The 25,617-nt window shown below is 47.2% G+C and overlaps 1 protein-coding gene across 1 annotated transcript in view; it reads left to right on the forward strand.

Moving 5' to 3' along the window:
* LOC133521063 (stalled ribosome sensor GCN1) overlaps positions 1-25,617 on the forward strand; it is an 81,477-nt gene that overhangs the window by 3,636 nt on the left and 52,224 nt on the right. The window contains 15 exon segments of the mRNA XM_061855793.1: positions 1,206-1,367; positions 1,540-1,792; positions 2,176-2,354; positions 4,014-4,211; positions 10,440-10,601; positions 11,241-11,397; positions 14,276-14,602; positions 15,984-16,215; positions 18,617-18,754; positions 19,686-19,815; positions 20,597-20,677; positions 21,294-21,505; positions 21,804-21,976; positions 23,206-23,361; positions 24,893-25,023. Of these exon segments, the coding sequence (XP_061711777.1) occupies positions 1,206-1,367; positions 1,540-1,792; positions 2,176-2,354; positions 4,014-4,211; positions 10,440-10,601; positions 11,241-11,397; positions 14,276-14,602; positions 15,984-16,215; positions 18,617-18,754; positions 19,686-19,815; positions 20,597-20,677; positions 21,294-21,505; positions 21,804-21,976; positions 23,206-23,361; positions 24,893-25,023 (2,691 nt within the window).

Raw genomic sequence — 25,617 nt, forward strand, 5'->3', positions numbered from 1 at the left:
TTGAGGTTTCTAATATCATTTTTTTCTAAAGTGAATAGTTTGCGCGAGAGACACTTCCAAAGTGGTAAAAAGTGTGTCCCCCCCCCCCCCCGTAACTTCTAAAATAACAGAATGAAAAATCTAAAAAAAATATATGATATACATTGCCATGCAAACTTCCACCGAAAATTGGTCCGAACGAGATCTAGTAAGTAGTTTTTTTTTAATACGCCATAAAAATTAAAAAAAATTTTTTTTTTCATCAAACCCATACGTGTGGGGTATCTAAGGATAGGTCTTCAAAAATGATATTTAGGTTTCTAATATCATTTTTTTCTAAACTGAATAGTTTGCGCGAGAGACACTTCCAAAGTGAAAAAAAGTGTGTCCCCCCCCCTGTAACTTCTAAAATAACGGAATGAAAAATCTAAAAAAAATATATGATATACATTACCATGCAAACTTCCAACGAAAATTGGTTTGAACCAGATCTAGTAAGTAGTTTTTTTAATACGTCATAAATGGTACGGAACCCTTCATGGGCGAGTCCGACTCGCACTTGGCCGCTTTTTGTTTCTGTAGAGAATTGAAATGCGCACTCTGTTGTCTCCATATTTTTTGTCTGTGGCAATACCATAGCTGTCAAATATTATTACTACTTTCTTATCCCGTGTACGCCATTGTGCTCTGTGTTTGTGTTTCTGCATAAATAAAACAATATACTCTTATCAAAGTACTTTTATCGGCCTGACCGATAACATATTAACAGTTTCTACCCCCTAAAATACCCCCTTAAGGGATGGCTAATTGGTCAAAATGCATAAATATTATTTATTTCTAATGAAAAGTTAGTCCTTTTAAAAAAATATATTGATACCCTTTACTAACTTCCACCCCCTCTTTTTACACCTTAAGGGGATAATTCTTCCCCACTATTCAAACTATCACCATCACCATACCAAATTTTATCTGAATCAATTCAGCCATTAGGCTGTGGACTGGACGCATGCGGGGCGCAGCAAGCAGGGCGGCGGGCGCTGCTGTCGTCCAAAACAGGTTTATTCAAGTCTATACATTTTGATCGTGCCCTCGGTCTCGGACAGCGCGAGCGCTGGCTCATCATCATGAACCTTGCGGATTGTACGCAGGTTAATGATGGGCTGTAGCCGCGCGCGTCATTTGACGTCTTTGGCGGTCAAATGGTTAACAAATACTCCTTTCCACAGCTCCACACGTCCTGGTTGGCCATCGGCAGCAAGCTAGCCAAGTGGTCCGAGGTCCTGTTATCTCAAGCGCCTGAAAGCGGCCCACACGTCACCGTGGCCTTCTCAGCACTCTGCCGCCACGCCGCACTTACTGGGGACACCACGCTTGTCGCTCCACATAAGGTATATTTCAATGTTTCAGTATGCCACTGAGAGAACAGGTAGCTAGTGTCCCACCTTTTTTTTTTGTTGGTCTTGGCTGGTTTTTCTAATTTAAATAAAAGTGTATACTTATAAATTTATGATCCTATTATATTCTTCTAAAAAAAGTGTATGTAAACACCTTTTTCCTTAGGCCAAAATGCTAGAAAGCTTCACCAAAAGCCTGATCAGCGTAAAAGCCCGCCCCAACGCCGCATACATAGCTGGCTGCACCGACCTGCTCCATCTACTAGACCGTTCCGACGTATATGAAACACTACTACCAGCTCTTCATAAGGCCATGCTGAGAAGCCCGGAGACCATCATAGAGGCTGTGGGCGAGGTCTTCGCTAATCTGAATGTGGATTTGGATGGCATAGCTGTTGATATCGGGAAGAATTTGATTGGTAAGTACCATGTCGAATATATACACCAACATACAGACCTGCTCCACCTACTAAACCGCTTCAAAGTTTAAGAGACATGGCCGATCGTAAGATCAGGCATGTCATGAAACGTGAAAGTCTTTGACTCATGCTTGAGTCTACGGAACCCCGGCTCCTGTTTCTGGGCTTTTTACCCTTCGGGATCTGAAGCAACCTGATGGACCTATCCTTTTTATATATTGGTTTAATGTGACTATCGTCAATATTACACACGAACATTACCATCTGCCTGATGTTACGATCGCCCGCCGACATATGACATACCAAGTTGATAAGTGAATTGGCTCAAGCCGAATCTGCGACAATAACTATGTTTTTGGCTAGAGCATCATATTCTTCCGCAGTAAATGTGCACTCAAAAGACGAGTTGGTGCGCGGCGAAGCTCTACGCGCGCTCGAGCGTCTCGCGCAGCGCTGCTCCGATCCGAAGGCGGCTGAAGACCTGCTGAAACATGCCTTCGCCGAGTACCATGGAGCTAGTGGCAAATTGACATCTAGTGAGGACAAGATCGCCGTGCTCAATGTAAGTTTCTATGGGTACTAGCAGTACTAGCGGCTGTATCGTAGTGGTTTTAAGGTTTCAATCTATGTACATGTAACATGTTTTGGTAATGTAGGACGATCGACCAACTCAATGTAGGTGCCTGCTCATATATATATATATAGATAGATAAAATCTATATTCAACCACAACTTACATGCTTTGTGACACAAACAAATAACAAGAGAAAAAGAAAATTGACAAGAGACAAAGAAAAAGTAACATACAATTTGACACTAATATCAATAATTACGTCAATAATCAAATGTATTACGTGTCTTATTTTTAGATTAATAGAGATATTAGTAGAGGGTCATGTGTTGTGGTAAAGAATAGGCGCTGACTCAGTATCAATGCTGCGGAGACCACAGCGCTGATCTTCCGTCAGAACCTTAAAACCTACACTAATAAACGACCAGTGCAGCACTAGTCAATGTACTTATATGTTTAAATATATACTTATATAATTTTTTTTTATATAGGAAACAAACAGTCACATATTAATATATGTATATAAGCTTAAGTGATAACAAACAGACCTGTAGTTCCATTGAAAATAAAAGAATACATAGTTAATTACAGATCGAAACAGGGAAGGTGTTAGGCATCTTCTTGTCTGTCACGCGTGCAGGGACTTCAAAACATCGGTAGGTAATTAATAAATGCATGACATAGTAGAGAATTTAAAATGGTATAAAAAATCAATTAAAAATATATGTATCGCTGTAGTTGTTATGCGTGCAAATAATATATAGTTACTAGGTACTTTGAAGAAAATATACAATATTTATAGAGAAAAGATTGAACTTCGCAGAATGCTACTGTATTTACAAAATGATAATGAAAAAATATCTAAATTTGAAAATTTATCATTGTAATCATGACAGGCTCGTCTAAAACAAGTATGCTTGGCAAAATTAGAGCCACAAAAGCTAACATGGAATGTTTAGGGGTGGCAAATGGGAATACGGCGAGGCAATTAAAAATATTTTATCAAGAATATCAGGAGAGTCAATATAGTTATTTAAAAGCTTATATACAAACATTTGGTCTATATATACGCGGCGTCCGACTAATGGGGTGAGACCGTGCCGTATGCTGGTACTTTCAGACAGATTCAAACCATGGCGGTAGTTGAGTGACTAATAATTTATTATTAAATAGATTTGAACCTGAACACTATCACAAACTGAAGTACATTGTTGCTTTGCCACGTGGTTAAAAATGGGAGCTGACCGATCGCACAAAAGAAACGATGGCTTTTGTTTAACAGATTAGGGGCTTGGCGTAAAAATCATTTGAGAAAATTCTCGAGTATTCATTACAGAAATTTCAATAATTGATTTGTTTTTTTTGTGTTTCTTTGTTCGTATGTAGCTTATAGTATAAACACTACGCTTGCACGATGTTAAATACCTATTTAAAAGCTCTCTTGTGCTGGGTTTTTTTTTTCTAATAGTTCCCTCGTACGTGCATCCGCGTTCCGGCATTAACATTGTGTGAATGTCGTGTATACTTAAATTTAATATCATTTGTTTCAATAGGAGAAAGAAGAGTTAAATTTTACTTTATTAATAACCACGCAAATTTAACCGAATATTTTAGCCGAGCAGGTACTTCTATTGTATTCTTTCGTTTTAGGGCGTGTCCACACTAACAGCGCTCAACGTCCCGGCGGCCAAACGAAGCGTCCTGCTGCAGTCGGCGTGTGGCGGGCTGGCGCGCGTGCTGGAGAGCGAGTCGCACGAGAGGACGCTGGTGGCCGCCCTGGACGCGGCGCGGGCCTGGGCGCGCAGCGCGGAGCCGCCGCTGCCTGGCCCACTGCTGGACCTGTACACGGTAGCTACCTGTCCTACATACAGTACAGGGCTGGCGCGCGTGCTGGAGAGCGAGTCGCACGAGAGGACGCTGGTGGCCGCCCTGGACGCGGCGCGGGCCTGGGCGCGCAGCGCGGAGCCGCCGCTGCCTGGCCCACTGCTGGACCTGTACACGGTAGCTACCTGTCCTACATACAGTACAGGGCTGGCGCGCGTGCTGGAGAGCGAGTCGCACGAGAGGACGCTGGTGGCCGCCCTGGACGCGGCGCGGGCCTGGGCGCGCAGCGCGGAGCCGCCGCTGCCTGGCCCACTGCTGGACCTGTACACGGTAGCTACCTGTCCTACATACAGTACAGGGCTGGCGCGCGTGCTGGAGAGCGAGTCGCACGAGAGGACGCTGGTGGCCGCCCTGGACGCGGCGCGGGCCTGGGCGCGCAGCGCGGAGCCGCCGCTGCCTGGCCCACTGCTGGACCTGTACACGGTAGCTACCTGTCCTACATACAGTACAGGGCTGGCGCGCGTGCTGGAGAGCGAGTCGCACGAGAGGACGCTGGTGGCCGCCCTGGACGCGGCGCGGGCCTGGGCGCGCAGCGCGGAGCCGCCGCTGCCTGGCCCACTGCTGGACCTGTACACGGTAGCTACCTGTCCTACATACAGTACAGGGCTGGCGCGCGTGCTGGAGAGCGAGTCGCACGAGAGGACGCTGGTGGCCGCCCTGGACGCGGCGCGGGCCTGGGCGCGCAGCGCGGAGCCGCCGCTGCCTGGCCCACTGCTGGACCTGTACACGGTAGCTACCTGTCCTACATACAGTACAGGGCTGGCGCGCGTGCTGGAGAGCGAGTCGCACGAGAGGACGCTGGTGGCCGCCCTGGACGCGGCGCGGGCCTGGGCGCGCAGCGCGGAGCCGCCGCTGCCTGGCCCACTGCTGGACCTGTACACGGTAGCTACCTGTCCTACATACAGTACAGGGCTGGCGCGCGTGCTGGAGAGCGAGTCGCACGAGAGGACGCTGGTGGCCGCCCTGGACGCGGCGCGGGCCTGGGCGCGCAGCGCGGAGCCGCCGCTGCCTGGCCCACTGCTGGACCTGTACACGGTAGCTACCTGTCCTACATACAGTACAGGGCTGGCGCGCGTGCTGGAGAGCGAGTCGCACGAGAGGACGCTGGTGGCCGCCCTGGACGCGGCGCGGGCCTGGGCGCGCAGCGCGGAGCCGCCGCTGCCTGGCCCACTGCTGGACCTGTACACGGTAGCTACCTGTCCTACATACAGTACAGGGCTGGCGCGCGTGCTGGAGAGCGAGTCGCACGAGAGGACGCTGGTGGCCGCCCTGGACGCGGCGCGGGCCTGGGCGCGCAGCGCGGAGCCGCCGCTGCCTGGCCCACTGCTGGACCTGTACACGGTAGCTACCTGTCCTACATACAGTACAGGGCTGGCGCGCGTGCTGGAGAGCGAGTCGCACGAGAGGACGCTGGTGGCCGCCCTGGACGCGGCGCGGGCCTGGGCGCGCAGCGCGGAGCCGCCGCTGCCTGGCCCACTGCTGGACCTGTACACGGTAGCTACCTGTCCTACATACAGTACAGGGCTGGCGCGCGTGCTGGAGAGCGAGTCGCACGAGAGGACGCTGGTGGCCGCCCTGGACGCGGCGCGGGCCTGGGCGCGCAGCGCGGAGCCGCCGCTGCCTGGCCCACTGCTGGACCTGTACACGGTAGCTACCTGTCCTACATACAGTACAGGGCTGGCGCGCGTGCTGGAGAGCGAGTCGCACGAGAGGACGCTGGTGGCCGCCCTGGACGCGGCGCGGGCCTGGGCGCGCAGCGCGGAGCCGCCGCTGCCTGGCCCACTGCTGGACCTGTACACGGTAGCTACCTGTCCTACATACAGTACAGGGCTGGCGCGCGTGCTGGAGAGCGAGTCGCACGAGAGGACGCTGGTGGCCGCCCTGGACGCGGCGCGGGCCTGGGCGCGCAGCGCGGAGCCGCCGCTGCCTGGCCCACTGCTGGACCTGTACACGGTAGCTACCTGTCCTACATACAGTACAGGGCTGGCGCGCGTGCTGGAGAGCGAGTCGCACGAGAGGACGCTGGTGGCCGCCCTGGACGCGGCGCGGGCCTGGGCGCGCAGCGCGGAGCCGCCGCTGCCTGGCCCACTGCTGGACCTGTACACGGTAGCTACCTGTCCTACATACAGTACAGGGCTGGCGCGCGTGCTGGAGAGCGAGTCGCACGAGAGGACGCTGGTGGCCGCCCTGGACGCGGCGCGGGCCTGGGCGCGCAGCGCGGAGCCGCCGCTGCCTGGCCCACTGCTGGACCTGTACACGGTAGCTACCTGTCCTACATACAGTACAGGGCTGGCGCGCGTGCTGGAGAGCGAGTCGCACGAGAGGACGCTGGTGGCCGCCCTGGACGCGGCGCGGGCCTGGGCGCGCAGCGCGGAGCCGCCGCTGCCTGGCCCACTGCTGGACCTGTACACGGTAGCTACCTGTCCTACATACAGTACAGGGCTGGCGCGCGTGCTGGAGAGCGAGTCGCACGAGAGGACGCTGGTGGCCGCCCTGGACGCGGCGCGGGCCTGGGCGCGCAGCGCGGAGCCGCCGCTGCCTGGCCCACTGCTGGACCTGTACACGGTAGCTACCTGTCCTACATACAGTACAGGGCTGGCGCGCGTGCTGGAGAGCGAGTCGCACGAGAGGACGCTGGTGGCCGCCCTGGACGCGGCGCGGGCCTGGGCGCGCAGCGCGGAGCCGCCGCTGCCTGGCCCACTGCTGGACCTGTACACGGTAGCTACCTGTCCTACATACAGTACAGGGCTGGCGCGCGTGCTGGAGAGCGAGTCGCACGAGAGGACGCTGGTGGCCGCCCTGGACGCGGCGCGGGCCTGGGCGCGCAGCGCGGAGCCGCCGCTGCCTGGCCCACTGCTGGACCTGTACACGGTAGCTACCTGTCCTACATACAGTACAGGGCTGGCGCGCGTGCTGGAGAGCGAGTCGCACGAGAGGACGCTGGTGGCCGCCCTGGACGCGGCGCGGGCCTGGGCGCGCAGCGCGGAGCCGCCGCTGCCTGGCCCACTGCTGGACCTGTACACGGTAGCTACCTGTCCTACATACAGTACAGGGCTGGCGCGCGTGCTGGAGAGCGAGTCGCACGAGAGGACGCTGGTGGCCGCCCTGGACGCGGCGCGGGCCTGGGCGCGCAGCGCGGAGCCGCCGCTGCCTGGCCCACTGCTGGACCTGTACACGGTAGCTACCTGTCCTACATACAGTACAGGGCTGGCGCGCGTGCTGGAGAGCGAGTCGCACGAGAGGACGCTGGTGGCCGCCCTGGACGCGGCGCGGGCCTGGGCGCGCAGCGCGGAGCCGCCGCTGCCTGGCCCACTGCTGGACCTGTACACGGTAGCTACCTGTCCTACATACAGTACAGGGCTGGCGCGCGTGCTGGAGAGCGAGTCGCACGAGAGGACGCTGGTGGCCGCCCTGGACGCGGCGCGGGCCTGGGCGCGCAGCGCGGAGCCGCCGCTGCCTGGCCCACTGCCGGACCTGTACACCGTAGCTACCTGTCCTACATACAGTACAGGGCTGGCGCGCGTGCTGGAGAGCGAGTCGCACGAGAGGACGCTGGTGGCCGCCCTGGACGCGGCGCGGGCCTGGGCGCGCAGCGCGGAGCCGCCGCTGCCTGGCCCACTGCTGGACCTGTACACGGTAGCTACCTGTCCTACATACAGTACAGGGCTGGCGCGCGTGCTGGAGAGCGAGTCGCACGAGAGGACGCTGGTGGCCGCCCTGGACGCGGCGCGGGCCTGGGCGCGCAGCGCGGAGCCGCCGCTGCCTGGCCCACTGCTGGACCTGTACACGGTAGCTACCTGTCCTACATACAGTACAGGGCTGGCGCGCGTGCTGGAGAGCGAGTCGCACGAGAGGACGCTGGTGGCCGCCCTGGACGCGGCGCGGGCCTGGGCGCGCAGCGCGGAGCCGCCGCTGCCTGGCCCACTGCTGGACCTGTACACGGTAGCTACCTGTCCTACATACAGTACAGGGCTGGCGCGCGTGCTGGAGAGCGAGTCGCACGAGAGGACGCTGGTGGCCGCCCTGGACGCGGCGCGGGCCTGGGCGCGCAGCGCGGAGCCGCCGCTGCCTGGCCCACTGCTGGACCTGTACACGGTAGCTACCTGTCCTACATACAGTACAGGGCTGGCGCGCGTGCTGGAGAGCGAGTCGCACGAGAGGACGCTGGTGGCCGCCCTGGACGCGGCGCGGGCCTGGGCGCGCAGCGCGGAGCCGCCGCTGCCTGGCCCACTGCTGGACCTGTACACGGTAGCTACCTGTCCTACATACAGTACAGGGCTGGCGCGCGTGCTGGAGAGCGAGTCGCACGAGAGGACGCTGGTGGCCGCCCTGGACGCGGCGCGGGCCTGGGCGCGCAGCGCGGAGCCGCCGCTGCCTGGCCCACTGCTGGACCTGTACACGGTAGCTACCTGTCCTACATACAGTACAGGGCTGGCGCGCGTGCTGGAGAGCGAGTCGCACGAGAGGACGCTGGTGGCCGCCCTGGACGCGGCGCGGGCCTGGGCGCGCAGCGCGGAGCCGCCGCTGCCTGGCCCACTGCTGGACCTGTACACGGTAGCTACCTGTCCTACATACAGTACAGGGCTGGCGCGCGTGCTGGAGAGCGAGTCGCACGAGAGGACGCTGGTGGCCGCCCTGGACGCGGCGCGGGCCTGGGCGCGCAGCGCGGAGCCGCCGCTGCCTGGCCCACTGCTGGACCTGTACACGGTAGCTACCTGTCCTACATACAGTACAGGGCTGGCGCGCGTGCTGGAGAGCGAGTCGCACGAGAGGACGCTGGTGGCCGCCCTGGACGCGGCGCGGGCCTGGGCGCGCAGCGCGGAGCCGCCGCTGCCTGGCCCACTGCTGGACCTGTACACGGTAGCTACCTGTCCTACATACAGTACAGGGCTGGCGCGCGTGCTGGAGAGCGAGTCGCACGAGAGGACGCTGGTGGCCGCCCTGGACGCGGCGCGGGCCTGGGCGCGCAGCGCGGAGCCGCCGCTGCCTGGCCCACTGCTGGACCTGTACACGGTAGCTACCTGTCCTACATACAGTACAGGGCTGGCGCGCGTGCTGGAGAGCGAGTCGCACGAGAGGACGCTGGTGGCCGCCCTGGACGCGGCGCGGGCCTGGGCGCGCAGCGCGGAGCCGCCGCTGCCTGGCCCACTGCTGGACCTGTACACGGTAGCTACCTGTCCTACATACAGTACAGGGCTGGCGCGCGTGCTGGAGAGCGAGTCGCACGAGAGGACGCTGGTGGCCGCCCTGGACGCGGCGCGGGCCTGGGCGCGCAGCGCGGAGCCGCCGCTGCCTGGCCCACTGCTGGACCTGTACACGGTAGCTACCTGTCCTACATACATTACATACTAACAGCAACATATTTAAGAGGGGAGTGCAAAGCCAGGAAATTAGAAAAGAACAGAAGATTAGGCGTGCCGTGCGACACTTGCGATGGAATATTTCGTGATCGCGCGGGTTTTGTTTAGAATTTGCCCTCGCAAATATGGTCTAGTTTCAGAGTGACTTTTCCATGGCATTTGCCCTTGATCAAAACGTAAGAATTCAATGTAGAAATATTGCGCCCTCTCTTAACCGACCATAAATAGATCTTATCACGTTGCAATATGGTTTAGGATGGATCAGGTGACTGTGTCACCCCAGACTTAAAGATACTTGATTGTATAGGGAGCGTGCATGAACTGTAGGAGGCAGCACAGGAGCCGTCAGATTTTTGGCGCGAGGCGTAAATGTCATGTTTACTGTTCCGATGTAGCCTACAAGATGGCAGAACTTACTATGCACAAGAAAACACGTGACGTGTGAATGTATATGTTTATGGTTCCGATTCAGGCCACAAGATGGCAGATCCTCCAACGCGCACGGTTCCTATATTTTTAGCAAAGTTTATACTTGACGTAAATTTGAATGAAATCAATTGATTTTTATGAGATATTTATTTATTTGTTTTATTCAAAATGTCTGCCAACAGCGGTTACAATGATAGATTGTTAGGTATAGGTATATTCGATAGGTATCTTTTAGCTTATTACACAGTTAATTATATGCAAACACCACTTGTATAAACTTACAATTGATATCGATAACATACTATTTTTGGGTACTTGTTTTGAACATGTTTACATATTTCTTCTTCGATTAGTTCATCATAAAATCAAAACCATATTTTCCGACAGTATTTTTTTTATTCAGAAAATCCAGTCATCCAAGAACGCGACAGTGGGCGTGCGAGTAGCCAGCCTCTGCCTACTGTCGTGCGCCCTGCGCTGCGCCGCGGCGTCGCCTGCGCAGGAGCAAGCTCTACGACCCCCGCTGGTTCAAGCTGTCGCTAAGGCCGCTCAGCAGCCGCTACAGGTTTGCTTTGACTTGACGCATATTCATTAAATCGATTACGTTCATTTAAAAAAAAAAGAATGTTTATAACAATAAGAATAATATTCTTTTTTTTGTACTTATACACCGTGTTTTTTTTGATTTGCGTTAATTTCGAGGGTGCATTCCTGAGCTTAAATTAAGTAACTTTCTCAAAGACACCGATATTCTAATTAACTCCATTTCGGAGATAATCAATCATTAATTTTTATCTTATAAGGCCCTTACGAGCATGTATACTTGCCTTAGGGCCCGTTTACTTATTGATTAGTGTTTAGTGCGAGGTCATACATTTGCTACTAAACGTAAGTACTATCTCGAACGATCGACGTTCGAAATGACATTGATATGTCACAGTTTTCAATTGTTTGATTGAGTTAAATGTAATGCCCGTGTTACAACAACGCTATATGCAACATTTAGTTACTTTTTATAAAAATAAAAATAGTAAAAAAAAAAAAACAAAAAAAAAACTTTTTTTTTTTAAATTAACTATGCCATTTAGTTTCCTTAAACGTACTTACCGATATCCCGAAGTTAACGAAATTCAATAAAAACACGGTGTATAATAATTGGTGTAGCTGGTGTAAATTACGCGCTATATTGTATGCATTGTTCCAGCACCCGGTGGTCCACGAGGGCGCATGCGCGATGCTGGCCCTCGTGCTGCTGGACCCGGCCCGCGCGCTGCCCGCGCAGCCCGCGTGGGCCGCGCTCGCGCACCCCGACCGGCACGTGCTGCTGCATGACCGCGCCCTCGCCGCCGCCGCCGATGACGGTAAACACTACCTCATATTACTAAATTTCTAAATTAATAGCATCATAGCTTAGCTATTAGCTAACTTGCTCATATAGTTGCGAAAATATAAAGATGAAGTGTGCTGTATAATTAATTCTACACGCCAAGACCCATTAACTCAAAAAATCTTTTTAATTTATGATTAGTAGTTAAGTTAGAAAAAATATTTTTTTTTTGGTATGAAATAAGTAAACAGATTAAATTTTTATTTTCATACTGTTTTAAGACTGTTTGTTTCTCAATGAATTAAAAAAAATAGCCTACACTACTGCATTGGGAAATTGAAAGATTAAAAAAAAAAATTGGACAGCGAAAGCATACACTGGCAAGCCATTTCCGTCAGTAGAAAAAGATGGCACCCGATTGGACCCGGGTACGTCCTTAAACTACGTCCAAAAGAGAGGTTTGGGCATTGTGAATGTCATCTCGCTTTGTGTGGTAGGGCACAGCACAGCGGATGTTATCCCAGATCTAGAACGGAGCCCGACTGGGGAAGTACCTCTACCTTAAAGAAAACCTCAGCCAAATAACAATACACCCTACTCATAGTGTTGTGTTCCTGCCGGTGAGTAAGGTTTGGCAACACAAGGAGCTCAACGAAGGGGAGGGGGATTTAGGGTCGGCAACGCGCATGTAACTCCTGGAGTTGCAGGCGTATTTAAGGCTACGGAAACTGCTTACCATCAGGCGGGCCGTATGCTTGTTTGCCACCGACGTATAATAAAAAAAATGGCAAATAAAAAAAATGTTAGCGTGAAGGGTAACCTCCTAGATTCTACTGACAAAGTTGGTTTGCCCCCAAAGAGCAAACCCCCATTTTTAAGCCGGCATAGCACTTACAACACTTGGTGTTGCGGGTGTCGGTAGCTTGCATGGGCGTCGGTAATCGCTTACTATCAGGCTAATCGTCTGCTCGTCCTTCGTTTTGCCTCCAATATGATTTTAAAAAAGTCAAAACGATTGGTTAGTATATATTGGGATTTCTACCCCAAATCCACTGCCCAATATATAACTACTTTGGTTACAATGAATTTAATACGCATTCTGTAACGTCACAGTGAATCCACCTCCTTTTATTAATTTTAAAATAATTTATAATGAGCATACATGATTAGTCTTGTTTTTTTCAGTGTATTTTCGAATATTTGATTTCATAATTACTGCGTAACATTTATATTTTAGAAACAACCTTATATTGTGCTGGAAATAATTCTCGAATATCAAAAACTTATTAATAATATGTGTTCGTAAAATTTGTGATATTCTAGCTTAACAATATTATTTTCACTAACATTTTGCCGTTTTTCAAGTATCATACATTAAGCTACACAATTAATACAATAGTAATCATTTTAGAGGTTTAAAGCCTATATAAATTATTCGCCTCCGCCTGCAAATCAAACTAAGTATTATTTTTTCATCACACTTTAAAAAAAAATATTTCATGCAGGTGGACAGGACAAAGGCCTATATTGTCCCCGGGGGAGTTATGGATTGTGCGAAAAAAAACTATAACTCCCTTTTTACTATGTCACTTATTCATACAAACCAATTAGCGTAAATGAGTTTTACTTTGTAATATACTGAAGTTTATAATTTAATATTTTTCTGTATGTATAAAATTATTTCATTTACGAAAATATATGTACGAAATATCATTTGATATTTACCAGTCGCCTTTCGGTGAAGGAAAACATCGTGAGGAAACCGGACTAATCCCAACAAGGCCTAGTTTACCCTCTGGGTTGGAAGGTCAGATGGCAGTCGCTTTCGTAAAAACTAGTGCCTACGCCAAATCTTGGGATTAGTTGTCAAGCGGACCCCAGGCTCCTATGAGCCGTGGCAAAATGCCGGGACAACGCGATGAAGAAGAAGAAGATAAAATTATTTAATTTGATTAAATTAAGAGCAGTTTAAAATATTTTTTACATAATTTTCAATCGTAGCTGATTGTAAAATAGGTCTGTGCCTTCGTTGCATAACCTGTCAAGAAATTACAAAATGGCGGACGAATGTTTGATATGTCACCGTATTTAAGAATTATTTCGCTTAAAATTTAGTTTTTCCTTCGCAAGTGTGATCAAAAACATTATGTGTAACTCCGAGGGTAAGAATATTGCAAACTCGGGTCTTTACCACCCTCGTATCCATAATTTCACTTACCCCCCTCGTTGCACAATGTACTAGAGTATCTCGATAACGCACAAGCTATCTACACCTCGTTTCTATATACGAGGTGTAGATAGCTTGTACGTTGTTAACCCTTTGAGGCGCGTCATTTTGAACCTTGTCGGAATGCACGAAGGTTGATAGTCGTACGCGTCAGTTGACATTTTTGGCGGTTAATGGGTGTTTTTATTTTTCATCACACCAAGTGGCCCTCAGTGTTAAGGCCCTCTATAGATTGTTCGAAAACTAACGAGAAAGTTGCATTTTATCCACATGGGGGGTAAAGTAAACATTATGCAAATTTTGAGTTGTCCCCTTATGGTAGCTGGTAGAACTAACTTTAATGATGATTTTGAATGATATTTTTTTTATAACATCCATATTTATAAATCCAAATGAGGATTTGATGTTTGGTTTTTTTTTGTATTTCATAGTTAGTATTTTCCTTGCGTTGGTGTGGTGGGAAATTTTGAACCCTTGAAACCCTCGCAACGCACAAAATTACACTTCTCGAAGCACTCGTTACGCTCCTGGTTCAATTTTGGAATCTTTCGCTTGCTTTGCTATCAATATTAGGACGAGAGGTTAAACAACAACTTTGCCCCCTTGTCAAACAAATAACTATTAAACTTATCAAACCGTATCATACAGTGTGCTACATATCGCTATAACATTTACCCCTTTATAGTCCTAATGCAGGTGGTGCTGCTATGCAGGACCGTATTGGAGCACTACCCCACTATCTCAACCGACCAGCACTCCCCCATCTACCGCGCCTTAACCATCATGCTGCTCTCACCCATCAAATCCGTACGAACACTCGCTTTAGAAGAAGTCAAAAGTCTACTAGCTAAAGAAGACAGGGCTTTAATGGCGAGATATTTGGTGTTGAAGCTAACTGAAGTGTTAGAGGAGGGGAAGTTCGGTGGGAAAGAGAAGACGCCGGAGGAGAAAGGGACGGAAGTTACGGGGAAGATGATTTTGGATGCGGTGCAGGCGCTTTGTTCGTTTAGAGGTGAGTGGCATTCTATAGTGGAAGGAGTCTACCTAACGCGGATATGCTCGCTGCTTCAGAGTGTGAGATAGACAGCGCTATGCACGTATATGGCAATGTCTCGATCGCACACTGGAGCAGTAAGCGAATCGTCATCCCGCATTAAGGTGAATTTTTGATGGGCTAATATTTTATATTTTGGTTACTAATTTGAAACGTTTAAATTTAACATATTTTTTCATAGTTCAAATGTATTTTAAACACTTTTATTAGATTCCTTATTTTATAACGGGAATAAAATGTCAGTTACATGATTAAACGTATTTTTACGGCGTAAAAAACGATTCTTTATTCTTTTTATATATTTTGTGCCAGAGGACGGCCCTGCGTTTTTTGTATGGGATGTTTTTACCAGCGGTACGCACGCCACATTTATTTTCGCAATTTGGTAGTTTTGGGAGCATAATAGATAGCAGGTTTATTAAAAACATTTTGAATCTCACGGGAAGTAGAATAAATTACATCCAAAAAATTCATGCACTCCGTTATAATCTAGTTTTGACCGTAATATTAAGTTCGGGCGCGTTCACGCTGACGTGCATTTGTGGTACTTCTCGATTCATTTAAAATTGAGCCTTTTACCTTTAGCACGATGGTTTAATTTAGGGTGCAACAAATGTGTCGCAGGAAGTCGGATTGAAATTATACCTTGACAAAAATGTTTATACACAATAAAGCAATAAGCGCTGGTGGCCCAGCGGTAAGAGCGTGCGACTTGCAATCCGGAGGTCGCGGGTTCAAACCCCGGCTGGTACCAATGAGTTTTTCGGAACTTATGTACGAAATATCATTTGATATTTACCAGTCGCTTTTCGGTGAAGAAAAACATCGTGAGGAAACCGTACTAATCCCAACAAGGCCTAGTTTACTCCCTGGGTTGGAAGGTCAGATGGCAGTCGCTTTCATAAAAACTAGTGCCTACGTCAAATCATGGGATTAGTTGTCAAGCGGACCCCAGGCTCCCATGAGCCGTGGCAAAACGCTGGGACAACGCGAGGAAGAAGAAGACACAATACAACAAAGCAAGTGCTTATAGTATTATATTTTACAGTACATATGGTGCTACTTTACCGCACTAGTGCGAAAATTAGCATATTACGTTACTGTGTCGAACATTTAAATAGCCATATGTACTATAAAACGTTGTACGATACATGTGCGAGTAGGTAATTCGCAACTCGTGTCGATTTAAACACTCCCTTCGGTCGTGTTTTAATTTATCGCCACTCGTTTCGAATTTCCTATTTTCGCACTTGTATCGTAATGTACTATTAAATAGAAATGCCAGTAAAACTATTAATCTTCAAATGTAGATCGTAATGAATGCCTCGTTTACACGCAGGTTACTCAAAGCAAGATGCGCAGCTACTCGCCATCGACGCGCTCCGCGCCAGCCACCACCCGCTGGCCGTGGCCGTGAACAAGCGCGCCTGGCCTCGCACTGTTCGATATTTAAAACTGGACCCGAAGCCGTTAGTGGGACTCTATGCAAATAACTTGAAGAATGCCTATGTGTGTGGATATACGCCTAGTGAGGTAAGTGAATTTATTTGTACCACTCCCTAATCGTGCCCGTTAAGCGCACCTGGTCTCGCACTGTTCGATATTTAAAACTGGACCCGAAGGCGTTAGTGGGACTCTATGCAAATAACTTGAAGAATGCTTATGTGTGTGGATATACGCCAAGTGAGGTAAGTGAATTTATTTGTACCACCCCCTAATCGTGGCCGTTAAGCGTGTTTGGGCTCGCACTGTTCGATATTTAAAACTGGACCCGAAGGCGTTAGTCGGACTATATGCTAATAACTTGAAGAATGCCTATGTGTGTGGATATACGCCTAGTGAGGTAAGTGGATTTATTTGTACCACCTCCTAATCGTGGCCGTTAAGCGTGTTTGGGCTCGCACTGTTTGATATTTTGAAGTAAGACCCAAAGTCAAAATAATTTGAAGAATGCCTATGTGTGTGGATATACGCCTAGTGAGGTAAGTGGATTTATTTGTACCGCCCCCTAATCGTGCCCGTTAAGCGTGTTTGGGCTCGCACTGTTCGATATTTAAAACTGGACCCGAAGGCGTTAGTCGGACTCTATGCTAATAACTTGAAGAATGCCTATGTGTGTGGATATACGCCTAGTGAGGTAAGTGAATTTATTTGTACCACTCCCTAATCGTGCCCGTTAAGCGCACCTGGTCTCGCACTGTTCGATATTTAAAACTGGACCCGAAGGCGTTAGTGGGACTCTATGCAAATAACTTGAAGAATGCTTATGTGTGTGGATATACGCCAAGTGAGGTAAGTGAATTTATTTGTACCACCCCCTAATCGTGGCCGTTAAGCGTGTTTGGGCTCGCACTGTTCGATATTTAAAACTGGACCCGAAGGCGTTAGTCGGACTATATGCTAATAACTTGAAGAATGCCTATGTGTGTGGATATACGCCTAGTGAGGTAAGTGGATTTATTTGTACCACCTCCTAATCGTGGCCGTTAAGCGTGTTTGGGCTCGCACTGTTTGATATTTTGAAGTAAGACCCAAAGTCAAAATAATTTGAAGAATGCCTATGTGTGTGGATATACGCCTAGTGAGGTAAGTGGATTTATTTGTACCGCCACCTAATCGTGCCCGTTAAGCGTGTTTGGGCTCGCACTGATCGATATTTAAAACTGGACCCGAAGGCGTTAGTGGGACTCTATGCAAATAACTTGAAGAATGCCTATGTGTGTGGATATACGCCTAGTGAGGTAAGTGGATTTATTTGTACCGCCACCTAATCGTGCCCGTTAAGCGTGTTTGGGCTCGCACTGATCGATATTTAAAACTGGACCCGAAGGCGTTAGTGGGACTCTATGCAAATAACTTGAAGAATGCTTATGTGTGTGGATATACGCCTAGTGAGGTAAGTGAATTTATTTGTACCACCCCCTAATCGTGGCCGCTAAGCGTGTTTGGGCTCGCACTGTTCGATATTTAAAACTGGACCCGAAGGCGTTAGTCGGACTATATGCTAATAACTTGAAGAATGCCTATGTGTGTGGATATACGCCTAGTGAGGTAAGTGGATTTATTTGTACCACCCCCTAATCGTGGCCGTTAATCGCACCTGGTCTCGCACTGTTCGATATTTAAAACTGGACCCGAAGGCGTTAGTGGGACTCTATGCAAATAACTTGAAGAATGCTTATGTGTGTGGATATACGCCTAGTGAGGTAAGTGAATTTATTTGTACCACCCCCTAATCGTGGCCGCTAAGCGTGTTTGGGCTCGCACAGTTCGATATTTAAAACTGGACCCGAAGGCGTTAGTCGGACTATATGCTAATAACTTGAAGAATGCCTATGTGTGTGGATATACGCCTAGTGAGGTAAGTGGATTTATTTGTACCACCCCCTAATAGTGGCCGTGGGCGTGCCTGGGCCCGCACTGTTCGATGTTCGAGACCCAAAGTCAAAATAATTTGAAGAATGCTAAGGTGTGTGGAGGTTGGTGAACTTATATTTAATGTAATTTCCTCGCATATTTACACTATTTTTTGCCAGAAAAAATTGTGTGATATTTGCCGAGAGCCCCCTCTCCCCCTCGAGGTATTTGATGATGATGAGATTCGATTACCCCCCCTTAACACCTCTCGTAATAGAGAATATTACACTTTAAACTGTTTTTGGACATGTTTTCACAGATAATAAAATATGACATTGATGCATTAAGGCGGTTTGTTTTAAAGGGCCTGCCGGAAACGAAATTTAGTTATCTGCCTCTTCATCGCTCGAATATGCAAGAGTGATAGAGAGGTTAACGAAATTTCGATTTTCTTGTTTCGCGGGTCTACACCCTCAGATTTTGCTGGATTGTGGTAGTGGCGCCCCCTACGCAGAGTTTCGCGTAATATTCCCTATTAATTTATGCTCCCTATCTGTACAATATTTTATTTGTTCAGATTCTTTCGAACGTGGTATCAACACTATCATCCTGGAGCACTGACGTGGCCGGCGCGGCAGTTTCAACAGCGCTCAGAGCTTTGCAAGATCCCGCGCTGTTGAGGGTCACTCGACACGAGTACTTCACGTATCTGACGAGGGAGGGCGAGCTGTATGACAAGAGCTGCGTGCCCGGGTATGTGGACAAATTCAAAATTCAAAAATTTATTCTGCAAGTAGACCTCAAGGGCGCTTTTACAAGTCAGTACAACATTATAGTAACATCATATAGTGACATGAAAAATACATAACAACATTTATAAATACAACAGCCAATACCTGGGTAAACATTACATTATAACAATCTTAAAATAAAAATTACTATAATACAATATAGATGTATAGTCTGTATGGTTAAAAATACATTAAATCTGGAGATGTAAATAAGTACAATACTTTAATCAATCTTCCTTACCGTATCTGGCAGTCGCGACACCATCAACAGTTCTTGTCCGGATTATGAAAGATAGATAGATAAATTATTTATTCATACCTACAACATCAGAACAAACAACAAAGAAAAGTGTAAATTAAAAACATCCAAACTTAATTAAAAAAAAAACATAATAAGGCATGTGTCGTGGCACAGAAAAGGCGCTGACCAAGCATGGTGATGCTGCAAGCCACATCGTTGTTGATTAAGAAGTTGATGTCAATATTTTATAATACAAATCGCTTTGCTCTATGATTGACGAATTGGTGGTGGTATATTATTCCAACATTTAGTTGCGCGATAACGAAAACTCCCTTTAAAAGCGGTAGACCGGTGCTGGGGAACCTGGAACAGTATCGCCCATTTGGTAATGAAACGCTCTGATGTGGGCACATGTGGCTCGCAAAACCAAACTTTGTTTTGAAGATGCGGCCACACGATGCGCAGTCGAGTGGCGGGTATTGGGAGGGTATATGTCTTTTAGCATCTGGACGCTGACGCTCAAATTTATCTACTTTCTTGTGCGCCATTGCGATGCTTGTAGCGCAACAGATAGTCGGTATTCTGCAAGTAATGTCGTAGCGTTGAAGATCGTCTTTATGTTTATTTATTCATTTAGTTAATTATCTTGCAGCAACGAAGACAACAACGCGATGAACTTGAAGCGCGAAAGCAAAGCGTACAGCTATAAAGAACAGCTCGAAGAACTACAGCTGCGACGCGAACTAGAGGACAAACGTCGGAAGGAGGGCAAGCTCAAAGAGGTAGTACATTTATAACTTACTAACGACCCGCCCCGCTCACCGGGTAGGTTAGGTTAGTATATTTAAACCAGTTTTCACAAAACCTTAACAAATTATACACCTCAAGAATCACTCTATTGATAGGTGAAAACCGTATGAAAAACCCTTTATAAACCTTAAATAGACATGTCAAAAATAAAAATGAATTCTCATAGGAACCATCATTCGATGCGAGAGGTATAAAGTGACAGTCGACCTTATTGCAACGATACAAGGTTCACTGATGTTTGATTAACCATTTGAACGCTTAATCACAAACATCACTCATTAACCTTACTTGAAAGCAAAGAGAATTTGAAATGGAGGTGGATTGTCAACGAAAACTTCGTAGCCACAGTAAATTTACTGCCATCTTTCGACACATAATTAAAACTTAGAACGCCATTTCATTTCCTTCTTTCACTGATACTCGTATGTGTTAAATTTGTTAAATATTAAAAAGTGGCGCCATCGATCAAAGGCCAAAGGTATGGCGGCATCGTTTGGAGCGATGGCGCCACAACCTTTAGCCAACGCCCGGTAAGATGGCGCCACTTTTTTGATATTTAACATAAATTAGTGAAAGGATAAGGATCAAAGTCAAATGGCATTGTGGACATGGCACAGTGTGGACTTAGCTTTAAGTCAGTGATAAAAACTTATCCCTTAGTTAGACAGATGGAAGATTTTTCCCACAGTGGTTTTGAACTGTATTTGAAAGTAATAAAGAGCATTTTTCATCAAATACTTCGCTTCTTTATAGGCCCCACTATCGGCGAAGCAGAAGGAGGCTATAAAAGCACAACTAGCCAAGGAGAGTGCCATACGCGAGAGGTTAACTTCTGTAAGTAAATATTTTGTGTTCTATATTATACTAATTTTTAGGGTTCCGTAGCCAAATGGCAAAAAACGGAACCCTTATAGATTCGTCATGTTTTATGATCTATGTACAAAAAGTGATAGAAAAAGAAAGAAAAAAATTGGATTTAGATTGTGAGTTTAAAAAAACATTACTTTATAATCTTATATTTTTAAACGGTTAGAAACGTTCAGTACACCTAATTTTCAGATTTTACTCGAATTTTTTTATTAAGTAAACAATATTGAGTCATGGAACTCGTGTATTTATTTGATCCTTGATACTTTGTTAAAGAAACCTGGGCTGGGTGGCATAGGTTTCGACCTATTTCGAAGTATATGACAATTTCCGAAGGCTTGTGGCGCCTCCTGGCCATTCCTAAGGTAGAACAGTATGGTTCGACCTCTTAACCGAATTAATGTAGGTGATTCCGGGCTAGGAAAGAGAGATGGCGTTGCCATTAATACTCTTCTGTGAAATTTATATTGTGTTTTTAACAAGTAGAGACACTACTATTTAAACTATAAACGAAATAAAAAGTATATAGAAAGTAATTTAATTTGTTTTTAGAGTTTATTTACTGGTATTGTTTTTTTTTTAGCTAAATAGCCAAGTAGAAATCGCCGTCCGTCTACTAGAAGCCGTAGGTGCCGGATCCGTCCACGCCATCTGCCTGCACGCGCGGCGCATAGTGCCGGCCCTGCTGGGCGCCCTGCGGTCCCCGCTGGGCGCCGCGCCGGCCCTGCAGGCGCACCGCAGCCTGCCGCTGCTGCCGCCCGCGCTCAAGGACCAAGTGCACGCGCTCACCGTCAGGTATGACCGCTATACTACACCAAAAGCTACTAGAAGCCATAGGTGCTGGATCCGTCCACGCCGTCTGCCTGCCGCCTAGAAAATCACTATTAGGTCGTGGTCTGGTCTTTTGAGGAAGATTGACTTCCCATGTATACTAGTTTGAAATACCTGCAGTGCAGCAATAATATCTCTACAATGTGCAATGGACTGTTTTTATTTTTAGTATTAATTATAAAAATGTAATATATACGATATGTACTCAATAAAGTTGGTCTGGAATTCAAAAAACACCATCTTATATAGAAAACATTTCCAGACTCCACAAACCTCAATGCGACCTGGACCCGGCGTGGGAAGAAGAGGACTTGGACAAAGCGACGATCCGAACCATAAACTTGATCCATGAGATCACGGTGGGAACTAAGGAACAACCGGGCAAGCCGCTCGACGCTCCGGGATTCTGTTATGTGTTCCCGCTGCTCAAAATTGGTGAGTTCTATATGGATATTTTCAGGAAAACGTGTAGATTGTCTAAACTATACGCTGACTTGGCAAGCGACAGTTGAAAAGACTCATAAAGCTTCGCTAATGCAATAGGGACTTACGCGGGACTCCATAAAGCACAATTTCGCTTGTATAATCGTGGTCGCCTGGCGTCCGGGGCACGGCATATTCCATCGCCGTCTGGCGTTCAAAAGGTTTATAGTAAAAGAGGTGTAAAATGCTAGAAAAAATCGTGTCCTCGAGACAGTCGAACTAGTTAGCGTTATTGGCTATGTGCAAAGTGTTGGTGGGGGAAATACAAGTTACGCCAACGCTCGACGTGGTGAAAATATTAACTTTTGTGGGATGGCATCTTCATACTATCGACAGCTGCCAACTGTCAATTAAGCAATATGTTCCACACCCACTAGGGCGCGTCACAGTCATGCACGGAGCGAATACAGTGCCATGTTTTGTGGTAACTGAACTCATAGTCAACTTTTGACAAATCAAGACTAGCATAATACATATAATTTTGTTAAGCTGTCAAATTAGAGGCACACATTTCTCTTAGACTTTGCAACTCTTTTGTGAATGACAATGCGACCTGGACCCAGCGTGAGAGAAGACTTAGACAAAGCGACAATCCGAACTACATCACCGTTGGAACTAAGGAACAACCGGGCAAGCCACTTAGCGCTCCCGGATTCTGTTATGTGTTCCCGCTGCTTAAAACTGGTGGGTTACTTTTAGTAAAACAGCATTTTATATTTGGACATCGCCATGTTGCGGATTTTCAGTGGTACTAATGTATTTTACTGGCAAGGAGACCGAAGCGGGACTATTTTGTGGCTACAGTCATGTTTTCTTTATTTTTATTTGTTTATTGTTTGACGACCGGTTTGGCCTAGTGGGTTCCTGCCTACGAAGCTGATGGTCCCGGGTTCGAATCCTGGTAAGGGCATTTATTCGTGTATTGAGCTTGGATATTTTATTCCTGAGTCATGGGTGTTTTCTATATATTTAAGTATTTATAAATATTTATATATTATATATATCGTTGTCTAAGCACCCTCAACACAAGCCTTATTGAGCTTACTGTGGGACTTAGTCAATTTGTATAATAATGTCCTATAATATTTATTTATTACTCGCAAGGAGACCAAAGCCGGACCATTTTGTGGCTGCAGTCATGTTTTCTTTATCTTTAGTTGTATTGTATGGTATTGTTTCAGGCATGTCAGTAAACGCAGTCCGAAGCAATGAGAGAGCGATGCTAGCGGGGCTGGCAATAGTTAGTGCGCACGCGGCGCTCCGCGGCCCGGGGCCGCTGCTGCAGCCCGCGCTGTTCCCCACCGACCACATGTTCCGCGCCCTCGTCGAGCTCGTGGGTGAGTCAACGCGCTTTTTTATACCTAACCAAATTTTTACTGGGTATGCTAGGCTTTAACTCCCTTGATATAAGGTGTAATGTTAACCTAATGTCTGCTACATCTCGAATATTAAGAGGGAACTCTGACTGGACTTGATGACGAAGGCGACTACTGTACGGTCTACATACCGCACATTGCCATCTCAGCGAAATGACTTACAATGTTAAAGCAATAAAATACGAGTCAGTTCACGTTCATCATTAGCACCCATCACGCGTGTCCTCGTTAAAACCATCATTCACAATATCACGGCTTTTATAGTTAAAGTAATTCTGAATGAATAAAGTGTTTACTTTAGGCATATTGTGAGTTATCATTAACACTATCATACATAATATAATTGGTGTATGAGGCACTAGCAGCCGATACATCAATTTGGTCCTTCGAGCCGGATCCGTCCTATCACGACGACTCGGTTGGGGCAATGGTCCCCTTTTTGATGCTGATGCCTCTGATAAAGTATCTGCTGACTTACGTTCCGCCTTCATGAAGGTGCTAACGTACTGCCTGGTTGTATGATAAAATTGTTCCGTGGCTCTATATTGATTTTCGGAGAAGTATGCTCAATGTCTTCCTCTTCACAAAGTTTCTTATGATTTACTTGAAATTCGGCCCAATACTGGTCAAGAATTTGTAATCTTCTTGGGATCCGCTCGGGCGTCTTGCGGTCCGGTCCGTCTTTCTTAAATTCGAGAAGAATTTTTTTTATAGCTTCCATAAGCTCAGATTGGGTATCCAACATTTCCTGTATAGACCCCATTTTGCTAAAATATGCTTACTGCTTTTGATATGCTCTTGATTTGCTCTTTATTGTGTGGTGTTAAATTCTAATGAATTGCTGTAAATCTCTGCTGATATGCTCTGTGATGCAGCTGCTAGTGCCGTTATGCTGGCCAAACAGTGTTCCCGTATGTCCGGTACAGCGTAGACACCTTCTCAATCTGACTAGTGGGACCCGCTTGTGGGAGGCCAGTCAAACCGATTCGATACTGCACTTTGGACACACGAGAAACACTAAACGACTTGAAGGACCAAATTGTTTTGTAATTTTTTTGTTCCCGACAACTACTTACGTGATCGTAGCTTTCGTAGTACTCTCCTCTCCTCAACAGTTTTTTTTTTATTTTTGCACCTGAATGCGACTTGTGAGCTTATAGCTTTAGTACTACTTAATTTTACTGCGCATTGGCGCCCCTTAAATGCTGTAAAATTGTATTTCAATAAATATCGGATATCTTTATAATAGACGAATGCACTAGTTTTTATGAATGTGACCGCCATCTGACCGTCAACCCCAAAAGACTTATAAAAATTCGTCCAGTTTCCTCGACTGCTAATTTCGTACATTAGTTCCCAGAAATCTCAAAGAAGGACAAACACGCAAACCTTCGGTTTGCAACAAGTGCTATATTTATACACGTTGCCTAAATTATTGAGGATGTGCATTGCATCACCCTCTCGCATATTCAACAATTGTGATATATTGCAGGAAGCACAAGTGGACGCGTCCAAACTGCATGCACGGTCGCTCTATTAGAAACTGGTGACATGGCTTCACGAGCACCGGTCACACACGAAGACGTCGTCTGTTTGTTGGCCGGTCTGCAAAGCCCACTAGAAGTGAGTCTCATTTTAAGATGCACCTTATGACTCTCGGATAAGTTTCATTTTAGCATATAAACTGGTGACTTATCGTCACAGTACCGATCACGCCTGAAGACGTCGCCTGTTTGTTGGCGGGCCTGTGAAGTCCACTTGAGGTGAGTATTCAAAAATACACCTTCAGTCCCTCGGCTAAGTATAATTTTGGGGTAGAAGTAGGTGACATTGACATGGCGTTACGAGCACCGATCACAAACAAAGATGTCGTCTGTTTATTGGCGGGCCTGCAAAATCCAATAGAGGTGAGAGAGACTGTTTCACGCCGGCGGCCTCTTTTTATCTTTTGCTACGCTATTTAATTACTTCAACATATAATAATAACTTTTTCATAATGCAATGGTACCTACTCAAAACCTGGCGATAATTTGAGGTATACTTTGTTTAACCTAATTTTTCCCTATTGTCTCTAAAATAATACTTGTAAAAAAAACAATTCACATAAAACACCGATAATTGAACCTGCCATTTTATTTTGCCCCCTTTTGGGTGATTACTTACCTCATAAATAGGGATAGTTTATTATTCTACTATTGTAAGTTTCAAAATGATGAT

This window comes from Cydia pomonella, chromosome 9 (assembly GCF_033807575.1).
Source record: "Cydia pomonella isolate Wapato2018A chromosome 9, ilCydPomo1, whole genome shotgun sequence".
In the NCBI taxonomy this organism is placed as follows: domain Eukaryota; kingdom Metazoa; phylum Arthropoda; class Insecta; order Lepidoptera; family Tortricidae; genus Cydia; species Cydia pomonella.